Source organism: Chaetodon trifascialis, chromosome 22 (genome assembly GCF_039877785.1).
Source record: "Chaetodon trifascialis isolate fChaTrf1 chromosome 22, fChaTrf1.hap1, whole genome shotgun sequence".
Lineage (NCBI taxonomy): Eukaryota > Metazoa > Chordata > Actinopteri > Chaetodontiformes > Chaetodontidae > Chaetodon > Chaetodon trifascialis.
The window spans coordinates 14,137,499-14,153,270 of NC_092077.1; the positions used below are offsets into that span (position 1 = coordinate 14,137,499).

General features: G+C 42.2%; 1 protein-coding gene across 2 annotated transcripts in view; it reads left to right on the forward strand.

The window, feature by feature from the left end:
* The window catches only part of LOC139350314 (voltage-dependent calcium channel subunit alpha-2/delta-1-like), an 88,831-nt gene that overhangs the window by 11,801 nt on the left and 61,258 nt on the right, over nt 1-15,772 (forward strand). For both annotated transcript variants that reach the window (XM_070991568.1, XM_070991569.1), the window contains exons 2-3: nt 5,139-5,220; nt 7,772-7,888. In XM_070991568.1, the coding sequence (XP_070847669.1) occupies nt 5,139-5,220; nt 7,772-7,888 (199 nt within the window). The remainder of the gene's footprint in view (nt 1-5,138; nt 5,221-7,771; nt 7,889-15,772) is intronic.

Genomic DNA, 15,772 nt, shown 5'->3' on the forward strand with positions numbered 1-15,772 from the left:
ACACATGCACAAAAGGGTCACACCCAGTTCATTACATTAAGAGCTTCTGCAATAGAGATGCACCTGTCCTGGTGACCTTTGACCCCGGGCAACCCCCTACTGCCCTCTGAAAGACCCACTACTCTGGTTACATGCAGACGTTGACACACATGTGCACACAAGTACATGTGACAGGTGGCCTAAGGGAGGCAGCTTCTTTTCCACTCATTAGAGGGAAGGAGGCTAAGGGTGGGGGGTGGGGGGGGGGGGCTGGGTGCACCCATCAGCCACTCATAGGTCAAGCACAAATGAAGAGACATGCTCATTCACAGGGGTTGAGGAATTGTTATTATTTTTAATTTGTCTGCAGAGTTTTGGTGTGGTATCTGTGGTAATATTGGCACTGCTCACCAGCACCTCATCCAATTTCACACTATTTAACGCACTGGCAAATTCGTGCTCGTGACTGAGGACATGGAAAGAACTTGATGAAATTTTAATGTCATCTTTTCAGCGTCGGTGCCCTCATATCAGAGAGTGTGTTTGTCTAAACTCCAACCATGTGTGTCTCCAGCTCTCTGCAGCCAGTGAACCTGTGATGATCTTAACTGGATGCACCGCTTGAGTCACATTTCACCATTGCAAACAACATGCTGAGTTAGACAGGTATCAGAGCATCTCATCTCAGCTCTGACAAGTATTAAAGCAGCCCAGGCCCAAAGTGTGCATGCATGTGTCAGACCGTGGCTCATTTCCAGCTCCGTACAGGAAAATGTGTAGTATCACTTAGAAGTTTGCAGTACTGGACGTTGCCAAATGGTCAAACACAAGCTGCAACATATGGTCATTCCTTCAGAGTCCTAGCAAGCTCTAGCAGTCGCCTGTATCATTGTAGGGACTGAGGACGGGATTATTTTATGTTACTCACTTTTTAACAGCAGTTATGTTGCCAAATTCCTGTCTAGCCTAAACAATGACCAGGGGAATGGGAGACTGAGAGTCGGGAAGTGCTGCTGATTTTATAATCTTGTGCCAACAAAGTATCACGCAGCACAAGATTCAAGAGTTTGCCAGTGTCTTTGCGTGTTTAACGTTAGAATTTAACCTGCCCTATGATAGGATACCCTATGTTGTCCTTGTCCTAGTTTACCTACATTTTGCTGTTGTTTGGTGATAATGTGAGCTTTTTTAACTGTTAGCCTGTTCGCTACTATGAAGCAAAGTGTTTAAAGACAATTGGCATTACGATAATGAACACTGCATTAAGAGTAGCGCTTTTCACTTCCTTGTGGTGCAACCAGACATCGACACAGTTAAATTAAGAGAGAACTTGCATATTGCTGGTGCAACAGGCTACAACAATTTTGTGTTTAAATTTAGGCGTTAAAACCTAAGTTATCTTGACCTTTAGTCACAACTAGGGCTGCACGGTGGCGCAGCAGGTAGTGCCTGTGCCTCACAGCAACAAGGTTGCCGGTTCGATTCCCGAGTCGGGCCTTCCTGTGTGAAGTTTGCATGTTCTTCCCGTGCACCAATGAGCACCAAAAACATGCTCATTAGGTTAATTGGTTACTGTAAAATTGCCCCTAGGTGTGAATGGTTGTGTGTTTGTGCCCTGCGATCGACTGGCCACTGCTCCAGGGTGTACCCCGCCTCTCGCCCGTTGACGGCTGGGATAGGCTCCAGCACCCCCCGAAAACCCGAAAGGGATACGCGGTATAGAAAATGGATGGATGGATGGATGAATAGTTGCAACTACAGGTTCCGAAAGCACAGGATCCTACATTTCCCATAATGCAAATCATTAGTGCCTTTTTAGCCCTTCCCCACCTGGTAAACGCAGTGATCTGGTAGCTCCCTCCAGAGCCACAAAAGACATTGTTTATCTGTTTTCACAGGCTGGGTGGTGCCTAGTAGGACAGTATTAGTAGTAGGTGTATAAAATTGATGGAGTGCCTCTTGAATTCAGTCATCACAGCAGCGCAGTAACAACAATAAATTCCAGAGAGAAGCATCGTGGCAGTGAGATGAAACAGAACTGTAAGAAAACTGGACTTTTGTACCTTTCATGTGTTACAGATTTTATAATTGGACCAAAAACAGCTCCAGCCTCACAGTCTGTCGACTGAACTGAGTGAGTGACCACAACTGGCATAAAACACAAGAGAAGTTAAGGGGGAAAAGGGGGCTTCAACAATTGCCTGTCAGAAAAAAACAGTCTTCCTCATAAGTGGGTGATATTAATGACTGAATGAGACAAGTGTGAGAGAAAATAGGCTTGTAATGCCAGCGGGTCTCTCACTTGGCTGAGCATCACATGGGTCCTCTCATTTCCAGCCCTGCAGTCTAACTGCTGTAGCCGAGCAGCTCTGCAAGCCTCACCAGCCATTTTGGTGGCTTCCTTCCTTTCCATGTTGCCCCCCTCTCCATTTCCCCAAGGAGATGGGGCAAGAGAGTGAGAAGGGGACAGAGTAGGAGCTGAGCATGGGAGGGGATAATGATGCTATCTAATTTTTCCATGTCTTGCTCCAAGTTTCCATTCTGTCATCGAATGCTTTTTTTGTACTTTTTTTTTTTTTGCATTTGTACTCAAAAACAGTGAACTCTTTCATCAGTTATGAGGAAGCCACACATCCTGATGTCATGCAAGGAATTTATGCCTTTACTGATAAAAGGGCGATGGTTATTTGGGGAAGTGGCTAATCAGCACACTGCTCAGCCTTTCAGTTTTTACCCGAGAGATTTTAGATTTTATCAAACCAAAATCAGAGTTTCAGAAGTAAGTTTGCCATTAGCAGGGAGTTTTATTATATTACAAGCTGACCTCATGTAGGAACACCCAAGCTGCTGTAGACAAGTGAGGGGACTGATTACTTTAACCACAACTAGTGTTGTAAGCCACTCTCCCTGGATCATGTTTTATTGTAGCAGAGCTCTCCTCATTAGGGATGAAGCTGTGCAAACACAGGATTAGTGTCAGCTCGTTGATGAACAGAGCTGTCTGTATCTACAAAGTTGGATCAGCAGCTCTAAATACCTCGCACTTACAGTGGATGTGATGAGAATATGATGTGGTACGCTCAGAAACACGATAAAGATTAATTGTTAATGGGGTGTGGAACATTCAAGGACACTTGTTGAAACAGTGGAAGAATCAGTTCTTCTTGGATGAAGCATAAATACACACCTACACACACTCACAGTTGTCGCATTAGACACCTGCTGTAATGACCCGCCCTTCTTTCTTAAGGCCAACTGGGCTTATTTGATAGTCAGGTGCATAACAACCCTAATACACACCTGCTCACTATGGTTACTGGACCTTGACCCTGGAATTGGCTCAGCCTGAATGGCAACTATGGCTCTCAAACATTAGTTTATTTTGAAGTCATCTGTGAGGCATTAATGCACATGCACGTGATTGTATGAGGGACAGGAAGAGCTATGTGCTGACCATCCTATATCTGCCCTCAGCTGTCCCTCACAATGCTAAATATACTTTGTGGCTGCTATGCCACACATTTCCAGAGTGAGCTAACTGTGCTCACGTTACACTGTATTTTTTTAAATAAGATAACATAGATGGGGTTCATGTGTCAGAGGCCGCTCAGCAGCGTGGAAGGTGAAGAGGTTAACTCACACTGTGGGGGAGAAAGGGTAATTTTCTTTATGGATTATGTCATGTATATTTTATTAGCTGTTGTAAAGGAGCTGGGGGCAGGGTTTGTTGGTGTACTTACAGTGTTTCCAGAGGGTTCAGAACATGTTATGTGTCGCTGAGCAGCAGCAGGTTGATAACAGTGGTGTGGTGGCAGTGTGGGTTTTATTGCATGTGCACATTGCTTTTGCAGAAAGATTTCTACATCAGCACAGAAGTTCAAAAGCAAAAGTTCTTGAAGTAGAGCTTAGTGGAGAATGACTACAGTTCAATGATTTTGCTCAGTAAAGTAATAGTTTGACATTTTGTAAATGTGCTCGTTTGCTGTCTTGTTGAGCCTGTGTGTTAAATATGAAGCCACTGCTGGCAGCATGTTAGCTTAGCTTAGAACAGACACTGGAAGCAGCTAGCCTGAACTAAAGTGTAAAAACAACATGTGTGGCACCCTGAATAAAAGTACATGCGATGTTTTTAGTTTGGTTTTTGTGTGACTGCTCGTAGGCAGATTTTGCTAGCATATGACAGAGCCAGGCTAGCTGTTTCTACTGTTTCTAGTCCTCTAGTCTAAGCTAAGCCAACTGCCTGCAGGCTTGGTTTACTGTTCAGATATTTTAGCTCCATTGATCATGATCAGGAGGCCTGTCCAAAAGTTTATTACAGCCTAAACACTGTACAACCGTGTACATTTTGGAAATAAACATAAATATCTTTGTAGAGTGCACGTGGGGTGTGTAGCCTCACCCGCCAAGTAAAGAGATTCATTAGTGTTTTGACAGTAAGGGGGCATGTTGGATATGGTCTCACATACACACCACGCACACTCATGCACACGCACGTATAACCTGAACTGAACCGAATGTCAAGGATTCCATATAAGGAACTGGTGTCCTTAAAATCCTCATGGCTAAGTTACAGGGCATAACGTTGATTTATCACAGCTTTGACGTGCTGGTAATTACTGTTTAGATGAGTTTAGGAACACACAGACACTCTGTACACTGTACTGCACTTTTTGAAGTGCAACAACAGTGAAATATATTTTTATTTGAGTAAAGAAACCTTAGATATGTCCTGATCTTACTTAAGCGTGTTATTTAAAACAAAGTCTACACCCTAATTAATGAATGTTAATCTCTCTCGTGCTCTTTTCTCTCTTCTTTCTCATCAGAAGAACAGATTAACCAGCATCTCACCCCTGAGGGTGTGACACTCTCATGCTGACAAACTATGAATAGCTCTCGCTTTAATGCACAGCTCATGTGGAGTAGAGCAATGTATTCACTTGGCTAAACATTATTTTTTCATGCTTCCGCTCCCTGAATCCATACAGCTTTCTTAGCATATTGTGATGTTAAGCAGTATAGCTCAGCGTAGGCTGCATTAAAACTGAATGAGATTGGAGCAACTCAATAAATCTGATTAGACTATCCAGGCCAATCGGACGCTTTCCATTGCATGAGGATTGGTTGGCTAATTGATTGTTTTTTTATTGTGTTATTAGAATAAAGGAATGGGTGGACCAGATGCAAAAAGACTTGATGACCTTAACAGACACAGCCAGCGGTATACATCACCTAACAAAGGTAAGCATGACTCTGTGTCACACACACACACACACACACACACACACACACACACACACACACACACACACACACACACACACTCACACACTCACACACTTCCTCTAACTGTTGCTCTGATTGACCATATATACCGTATACACATTTTTACTTTTCCAACAAAACATAAAGTTTCTATCTGTTAGCTGTCTCTTTCTTTCGGGTCCACTTTTGGTGAAGACAAATATCAACACCAACAGCGATGGGGAGTTCTGTGAAAGGGTCGCCAACTCTCGCGCTTCCTGCGTGTTACACATGCTTTCACCTTCAGTCTAACGCTCTCACGCTGCCCGGGCAATTCGCACGACAAAACGCTGCGACAACAACAGAGACAACATTTCACATTCTTTATCAACAGAATGCATCTGTGCACCAACTTGTTTTACAAAGTGTCCCCGAGCTCATGTAGTAATCTCCTTTATCCAATCATGTGTTCACAAAGTGGTGAACCTCGCTCCATCCTCGCTTGTGAGCGACTGAGCCTTTCCAGGATGCCCCTTTCATACCCAATCATGATACTATCACCTGTTACCAATGAGCCTGTTTACCTGTGGAATGTTCCAAACAGGTGTTTTAACATATGTTTACAAAAATCTCGGAAGTCGATGAGGTTAAATATTGATTATATTATATTATATTATATTATATTATATTATATTATATTATATTATATTATATTATATTATATTATATTATATTATATAAACTCTAATCTTACAGAGTTACAGAGTAATATATAGTAGGAAATGCTCAAACATTCACAGATACCCACCAGATAACGGCTAGCATTTGCCCTGAGCCTGATAAACCGCCCTGCATACTGTAACAGTCAGTTGACCAGTAACATTGTAGGGTGCACTGCTCCTGCAGGAAAATAATTCACACTTAAATTTCTTCTTTTTGCTATGATTTGGACCAAATAAGCAAAAAAAAACGAAACACCATGGATATATGTACTGATATCTTAGTTCACTGATTTCTAATTTCAGTTCGACTTTAAAGAATTATCGTGTGTCCTCTCTGCCACTTGCTTCTCTTCCACTCATTAACCCTCCTTGCACGAACTCATCTGTCACAACACATCACCAGTCTATATATAGTAGCTTCTCATTAGACATAACGCTGCATCATTTCATTCTGCCTGCCCAATGTACACGCTCAGATAAGATCAGCATCATGACTATAGCTTGATGGCTATAGTTCTCGCACGCCCACGCACAAGCTCAGATCTGACGAACGAGAAGAAGCTTTTTAGATCCACATTGATTGACATAATGCATCTGGCACGCTTGCTCCTCACTCACTTTGAGAATAAAATCAGCCCACTTTAAAGCGTCATGGAAATCATTACAAAACATGTTTTTATTTGATGTGGTGCCATGGCATGTCAGCAGAAATGAGAATTAAGCGTATCAATATTTTGTGTAACTGAATCCTCTTAAACTGTTGTTGCTGGAGAAGAACCTGATGCTTCTGGCGACGCCCTTGTTTAAAGAAAACGTAACATATGCGGCATGCAGAATTTAAAAGGGAGTGTAGCTTGCAAGTTAATAATACATGTGGAGAAATTATCCAGATTGCCTTTTCAGTTCATCCTGTAAACTACAACTGGAATGCCATTAAATATTGTTAATAGCGGACACAATTTTAGACTTTTACTGAGTCCTTACCGCAGTGGCCCATGTTCGATTCCAGCCCAGGCCCTTTGCTACGTGTCATCTCCTCTATCTCGCCTGCCTTTCCTGTCTCTCTCCAGCTGTCAGTATCTAAATAAAGCAGAAAAAAAGCTTAAAAAAAAGATGCTCTTTCGCTAAAGCAAAATCCATCAGACGCCTGGAGGACGACGACAAATACATGCACGTGCCTCAGTTCTGTTTGAATGTCGGACAATGAAATCCCTCTAGGCTGCTAAATAATTGGCTGTTTGGCATTTGTGTTTCTTATTTCTTTCGCTGGAGCATATTCCATAGCACAGTAAATGGTCTCGTTACATAAGCTGACATTGCAATTTAATCAGTGGACATGTAGCTTTCCTTTTTTAAAATCATAGTGCTTTGGCCAGCGAGGTCTGATGAACAAAAGATGACCGCTGATGCAGAGTAACGTCTTCTGCCTCAGATGCAGTCCGGCTGTGTATAGAAAATACGTCTCTGCATCTGATGGCATGATGACCACATGGTTATCCTGTGATCATCTGTAACAAAAGCTCCTGAGAGAACGCCCCAAATCTCATTTTCAGACGTTCATCAGTTGTAACGCTAGCAGATCATGTACATGACACTTACAGTGCTGCACTACATGTTTGTTTTCTGAAATCTATGTGAAAATGTTGGGTATGGAAAGCCAGCTAGTGGTTAAAATCATTATGACCTTAATCATCAGGCATTGAACCTAATCTCCATAAACGCCTGGCTGCTAATGAAGATTTGACATCAAGGACATACAGTATGGATTTCTTAAGTTGAAGCTCTGCTCACCTCTGACCCCTCACCTTCTCCTCTGATTGTCTTAGATATATCATGTACACAGTCCTCACTTCACTGTGCAGTCCAACAATGCGAGGGAGCTGGTGGCGACGGCTGCGGGGAATATAGAGAGACTGCTGGCTAACCGCTCCGAGGCCCTAAAGGTGAGTGCTCTGCGAACACTGGGAGATCAGGGAGAGAAGTGGTTTGAAACATAAAATGCAAATTATGGTCTGTTTGTGAGATCAGGTCCGGCGTCTCTCTGAGCGCAGAGCCCATGGAAACGCACAGAAACAGTCTGCTTCTTTTCATTTCACGTCAGAACAGACACTGGAGCACAGCCACTGCTTCAGGCCGTGCACTGATACAATATAAGCGGACATCCTCCAGCTAGATGACTTAATTCAGAGTTAGCAGTCTGTGTTGCAACATGCCAAAAATGCCAGAAATTTCAATGTGTGTGTATGTGTTGTATCACTTTGCTGTTTTTGAAAATTTTTATTTTTATGCCACCGCACCAGTGACAGCAGTGTCCGGAGACATTCTGTCCTTCCATCCGACCATCCCTTTCTTGTGAACACGATTTCTCAGTCACCTTGAGGGAATGAACTGGATGAACTAATTAGATTTTGGTGTTCAAAGGTCAAAGGTCATGGTCACTGTGTCCTCACAAAATAGGTTTTTAGCCATAACTCAAGAATTCATACACTAATTATAGGATGAAGTCATGAATGCTCAGCTATACTAATTAGCAAATGTTAGCATGCTAACTTGATGAACATTATTGAACATCAACACGTCGGCATTGTCGTTGCGAGCATGTCAGGGTGCTGATGTTAGCAGCAGTAAAGCCTCAGCGAGCTGCTGCACTGCCTATAGGCTCAGTCCTGTTTGCATGCAGTTACAAAGCACAATAAGCCACATTGATCTATAGAACCTTTCACTGCTCCTTAGTTTAAACACAACAGTATTTGGCCAACTGAATTAGGATCTCCGGGCGCTCCCAGTCTCGATCAATCTGGCTCCAAGAGGCAGAAATATCCAATTAAAGCCAGACAGCCTGTTGCCATAGTTACGTTCTCATTGATTACCCCATCAATCCAGCAGAGCATTTTGTTTTTCTTACATTCCAAAAATTGTCAAGGGATGAGGGACAATTAGTTTTTGGTGTTGTTGTGTTGCACCTTGGGAGAGAAGCACAACTGCTCGGTGAATTGATGGCAGCAGAATGGAGACGTTAAACTACAGGCTCTGTTCTTTCATTTTATCAGCACCATCTGCTGTGTACTTCACCTGCGTGAGTTAACCACAGTTGTTGAGCTCTTTGCCGGAAGTGCGAAAACAGCGAGGGAGGCAGGGGTTATATATATATATATATATATATATATATTTTTTTTTTTTTTTTTTTAATCTTTTTTAGCGAAACACCATATGCTGATGTTCTTTGTTCCTCTCAAAATGCTCGTTTACTTGTCACTGCATTAGCATTGCAGAGGAGACGGCCCGTGGTGGCGTGGTAGATACTGTAAATGGTGTCCTGTATAATGAAGTGGAGTTGAGCCAGCTTAATGGCCATCCACTTATCTAAGGGAGCATAAATAGTTACTGCGTCCACTTAGTCGAATCATGAATTGAAACTGGAGTAGGGAAAGGATGGCTGCAGCATCTGTAATGTTCTTGCTCTGACCTGCACTAATCTGATATTTCTCTGCGCTGGTTTCAATCTGCGTGGTAAAAAAAAAAATCCCTCCCTTTGACTCACCACGTTCAGCACCCTCGCTCTTTTATTTCCCGTCATCATCTCCTCCTTTCTTTTCTCTTTCATCCCTCCCTCTTCTCTCTCTCTGTCCCTTGTTCCATTTAGGAGCTGATGAGCTGATGACATACGCCGTGAAGTGAGCATGTAGATTGTGTTAGAGGTTATAGCTTTCCATCTAGGAGACAGAGACGTTGAATGGTGTGTATGAGAGAGAAATGATGATGAGCAGAGGGTGAGTGGTGAGAAGTCCATGAGTGCAGAACGCCACACCTCCCATGTGCCAGCGTACAAAGGACGAGAAGCCTATTACAGACCTCCTATCCATTAGGGTCTTTGCCTCTCAGTGCACAATTCAACAAGCGGCTCTCTGTTCTTGTTCACACAGCTCTACACTGACCATTACACTGAATTCTAGTTATTTTGCAATTAGATACTGCTAATGGCATTTTTGGTAGACCCATTTTCCCTGAGACTGCCCTCTCTGCTGTAATAGTACAGTGATATTGTGATCTGTATCATGAACCCAGCTGAACACTGGAGGAATAAACATTTGAGCAGCAGTAAGCCCGTTTGGCTTTGAAGCAGCGGGAACATGGCATTATCTCAGCCGGCTGCGAAACACTTGCCAGTTCACCCTTTTCATGGTAGATATTTTGACTTGCCAAATCAAGGCAAGTTTGTTTATGTGGCACAACTCAGTGATCCAAAGTGCTTTGCAAATGAGCAGATAAAAAAATACAGGAAAATAACAAATGTAGGTTTTGCTGAGAGGGGGGCTCTCAGTCAAAAGAGTGAAAATGAAAGATGGAGTTTGATGATGAAGTAGCATGGGATCATGGGAGTCGAAATGCAGCAGTACCTTGAATAGATTAGGATTTCTTTGGGTTTGAGCATTGTTGGAAACCTTTTGGATATTGTAAGTACACAAGCCAACAAAAGATGGCTGCAGCAGGACCACCTGTGATACAACCAGGAAGTTGGTTCCAGGGCTGAGCTGCATAGAAGCTAAAAGCTGCTTCACCATGTTTATTCTGACAGTACGTATCACCGACAGATTTCTCTCCGCTGATCTGAGCGGTTGAGCAGGTGTACACTGCTGAAACATATCTGAGACGTATTTTGGTCCTGTGCCATTTAGTAGATCATAAACAAGCAGCTCTGTTTTAAAGTCTATTCTGTGACTTACTGGAAGTCAGTGCAAACACTTAAGTGTGTGTGGTCGCTTCTTTTGGTTTTTGAAAGATCTGCAGCAGCAGCTGCATGAGCGGGTTTTTCAGCGGGAAAAGCGCAGGTGTATAGCAGTAATGATGGCTTTATTGCATCAAGCGTCCCAGTAAGCGATATCAGTGAGTGAGTGAGCCCTGGAACTGGCTGACCTAAATGGAATGCAGCCATCATTAATGTTATTAATTCTACTTCCTGCTTCGACAAGCCAAAAGATCTCCTGTGGAAAGGGTCTGTTGTGGTGCCGTGGGTGCATATAAGCACCTATAAATTCAACTCAGTGTTACAGCCAATAAGCTCTGCCTGTTTATGGATTCGTTTCTATTTATCTTCACATTATATTAACTATAGAGGCTGTTTTTCATCTCTTTCTCTTTGGATCTTCGTTACGATGTCACATTATCTGCATGTCTAGAGAAAAAAGAAAATCTTACCATCCCAGAACAAAATTTGGGATGAATACTGTAAGACGTCGTGCCAGAGCGCTTTAAAAGCCACTGACTCGTCTGTATTTCCACCGCCTGCAGCTGTACAGTGCAGGCTGCGTTGTGCCTGAAATAAGCCAGACAGACACTGCCTCTCTGGCTGGTGGCATTTCTCTTTACACTAGGGCAGCTTGTCTCCTCTGGCTCTGCTTTGCAAGTGTTTATTTTTTTTGTGTTTGTGTGTGTTTGGGTGTGTGTGTGTTCACAGTCTCATTAGAATGATGGCAGCTGTCATTAACTTAATCAGTGGCCCGCTTGGATTTGCTGTCTGTCAATCTGACATCTGCCCATACTGTCACCTCAGTTCAGTGGCTGCGTTTGACAGCGGTGCTCCCTTGACATGCAATCTCTTTAATGTTGGCATCTGCAGCTACTTAGAGGAAGACAGATTTTTCATTTTCATATTATTATTATTATAGTCACAGTGGGTCTAACTCTGTCTTGGGTCATGTACAAGACAAGAATCACACTTCCCAAGACTGTCAGCTGTTAAACACAAGATTTTAGCAATGGCAGCTGTAGAAACAGTACACCCTAATGTCACATGGAGTAGATTTATGGTAATAAAAAGAGAACGCAGTTATCTGCAGACCAACTGTGTTTACCGACAACTGTTTTATGAAATGTTCCTGAGGGCATGTTGTTATATCCTTTCGCACCCAATCATGATACTCTCACCTGTTACCAATGAGCCTGTTTACCTGTGGAATGATCCAAACAGGTGTTTTTGGAGCGTTCCACATCTTTCCCAGTCTTTAGTTGCTCCTGTCCCAACGTATTTGAAACGTGTTGCTGCACCAAATTCAGGATAAGCAGATATTTACAAAAATCAATGAAGTGAGACATTAAATATGTAGTTTTCATTTGAGTTTATGTTAAAAAAGGATCAGCAAGTTATCACATTTTGTTTTATTGATGTTTTGCAACTTTTTTGGAATCAAGGTCCAATTACCAAATCATATTTTCTCCTTTTTGCAAATTAATTGAGGAGCAGCTGTCTACAATCCACAGTCTTCCCACACACCCCCAGGCAACTGTACAAGTCCACCCAGTTGGGAGTCTCCAATCTCGGTCAGCAAGACTTAAAAAATAATTCCAGTTTGTTTTAACTTAACTTGCCAGTTATGTGAGTTTTTGCTTTACTGTAGTTGTATTGTTCTTGCTCGTGTCTGTATAGCCTTCCCTCACATTACTGTATGTCATTCAGAAAAATCCAGCAAAGATGTCCTAGAAATCTAGATTTGTATCAGCCATGTTTCTGCACTGTTGTTAGGTTTTAATCTGCCGCAGCAGCCAGTATATAAAAGTACTTTTCTGGCTAGATAGTTATGTAGATAGATCTGCTGTCTTCTGTCCTTCCTCAGCGTTCATGTACCAGCATGAAAAGGCTGCAAACGTATAGGTCTCTCACTCTTTTATTCAGTGTTTGGAACATCCCTCCCCACCCGTCTGTCTCGACCATTTCAACGTTCCCAAAGTGTTGCCGATCTGACTGGGGAGATAATTTTGTTTCCAAACCACTCATGGCTGATCAAAGAATTTGCCTCTTTCATGTTGCACCACAGTATTCAGCATTCAGTGTGCATTGGCCTTAAAAGAACGTCAAGTGAAACTGGAATCCTCAACAGGAAAGACACCACCGCGAGAACTGCAGAACTTTTTACCTCAGACAAAAGCCTTGAAATTCTTGTTGCCATCTGCAATGTGCTGGAGCTGATTAGTTCAGTTTTTTAGAGGGAGATATTGATGTATGTGTGTGTGTGTGTGAGCCAGACTGAGAATTGTCCCCCAGATCTCTTTGATGCCTCAGAAGATGAGTCAGATTCTTTAGGCGGCTGCTGTTGTAGCTGAGCTTCCGTGCTGATACAACTCTGGAGATTACCTTCGCTGAACCTTTACAGACTCACCGGCTGTGCAAACTGGAGATCTGTATGCTCACACACACACAGGTGCAATCACCTTTCCTACCTTTTTCGCCTCCCCGAGCCTTTGTTCACATCCCTGAAAGCCTCTCTCTCCCCTCTGGTTCTCCATTTTTGACACGTATGGCGTTTTATATCTCCTGCGCTGCGTCTTCTTTCTGTCATTCCCCCTTCCATCCTCATCGCTCACATCTCCCTCATAACTTCCTCTCCCATAACTTCACCCCGATTCTCTGTCACTCTTCATTCCAATTTTCCCATTTTTGCCTTCGCCTGTGTTCCTCTTTTCTCCCTGTCTGTCCTTTCTTATTTCTTCCCTTTTGAGTGCATGTGTGTGGGTGTGTGTGTGTCTGTGTGGCACAGTTTGAACATGGGCGATAAATTCTTCTGAAAGTAAGGAAATGCTGCACTTTAAAATTTGATCCCCTTGCCTGTCGTCTCCATCTCCAACTTCTCTTTCCTCTTTAGGCCATTATGCTCATCATAGCTGTGATGCTGCAGTGTGTGTTAAAAATAAACCAGCACATCAGGGTTGTTTTAATCATATTCTACTGTTTACCATTCATGCAATTTGCAAGACCGTTGCTTTTCTTACCTGCAGCAGAGGTATTATTATGCACATATAAACATATCTAGATATAGCTAACTGAATGGAACCTTAGTAATCACTCCAGCGGCAACATTAAAAGCACAGAAGGATGTTTTATTGTATTATAAGTTGCTGAAGTTGGTGTCTAATTGCATTGAAATCTTTATCATATTAAGCAGTTTCTCACCCTGATGCGTTTAGAGGAAACTTGGCATCTCCTGAGACATGAATTCAATTTAAAAATGTTTGCCCCTGAAAGGATTTGTCACCTCTCTCGGAAAAAACTGTTTTCTCCGAGGAAAATTGAAGCATCTGCTCGTACAGTCCATTAAAAGTGTCTTTTGTGTGATGCTACAAGTGTGCATCTGCTTTTCTTCATCAAGTTAGCAACAGTTTTTCTCCTGAACCCGGCCGTGTTCCAGCTTCTGTTACAGTATCCATCTTTCTTTAGCATGTATTGCAGGGGTGCACGTGCATCTCTGGTCACCTAACTTTCAAAAATGAATGGGTCGCAGAGGGAGAGACTGGAGACGTGAGTTGAAAGGGACAGATGATGATTAATTGTCTAGAAATGTTCTTGTATTTTGATTTGGAGGGAAAGACATGAGTTCAGAATTTTTGCTAGTACCTGAACGCATCAGGCTGTCGACATTAAATCACCAAAAATATAAAATCATCATGAATATATCAGGAGAACAGCAAAAACCCAGATGTGCAATGCGCATTAGCAATAGCTTTAAAAGTTTATTTTTTACTTAATGACTTAAAGAAAGAAAGTGACCAAAGGACGAGCAGCCTCACCGCACTGTTTTCCTCCTCTTACTCAGTTTGTGTCTCTTTGTGTGGTGATGACTCAGATCCTCCTCCACTGCACTGTGCTGCAATTGCCTCCCTCATTACCAGAGTTGGGAGGCTTACTTTAAAAATTAATTCCACTACAGTTACTAATTATCTGTTCAAAAAAATGTATCACAAAATGTATAAATGAATGACAGTGATAACGTAACTTGATTACTTTTTGTTACCTTTGTTACTTTATTTGCCAAATATGCAAATAAATTCAAGAAAAAATAAATATAACATTGTTGAATGAATTGTGTTATTTGCAAGTAAGTAATTATGCATATTTAAATGTACTTTACTAAGTATGCTCTTCACACATAAACTTATTCCAGTCTGAGGTTTGTGTTTTTACCCACATCACCAGCATCACCGTGGTCATTAGTCATAGTTAACGCTGGCGGGTGGTTTTACCTTTAAAAGTGTCTTTAAATTAGATGCAGAGTCCTCATTTTCACAGCTGGAAGGTGTAACTTGCACTTCACTGTGATGTTTTTCATGCATTCATTTCACTATGGGCCGTGATGAATGAATGAATGAATCAATCAATGGATTAACTCTGGTGCTGTGAGACTCATGAAGTGTTGTGATTTGCGTGCATGTGCATGGTGGTGTATCATACTTTATTTTAAAATGTATTGTAATATTGTAATCATGCTAATAATCCCCTTTATTACTAAATGTATCTGTAATTTCATTACACTTTTTTTTTCTGTGACTTTAACAGAATACATTTATCTTTTCTTGTATTATAATTATGTAAAACTGTTCCATGTAGGTGCAGTCTGTTGATTAATTGTGAATGAACTCACACAGATGGCGCGTGCACACACACACACACACACACACACACACACACACACACACACACACACACACACACACACACACACACACACACACACACACACACACACACACACACACCTTTCGTCCATTCGTTCATTACATTGACCTGAGCTTCTTTTTTTAACCTGCCTTGACAGCAGATCACCTCTCTCTGATATCCAGGCCACTTCTGACTCTGTTCTCATCAATAATTGAATCATCCCTCTTAACCAATACTCTTTGATGGGGCCTGTGGTTAACTTCCACCAGTGGAATAGGTCATTCGTCTTCCTACGGTGACACCGGCAGAGACCTCCAGAGCGGTTCATTTATCATGAAATGTGGTTCTGTAAGTCTTTTAAAATGCAAAAGGTTGTATGTCCTGGTTTACAATGAGAGAA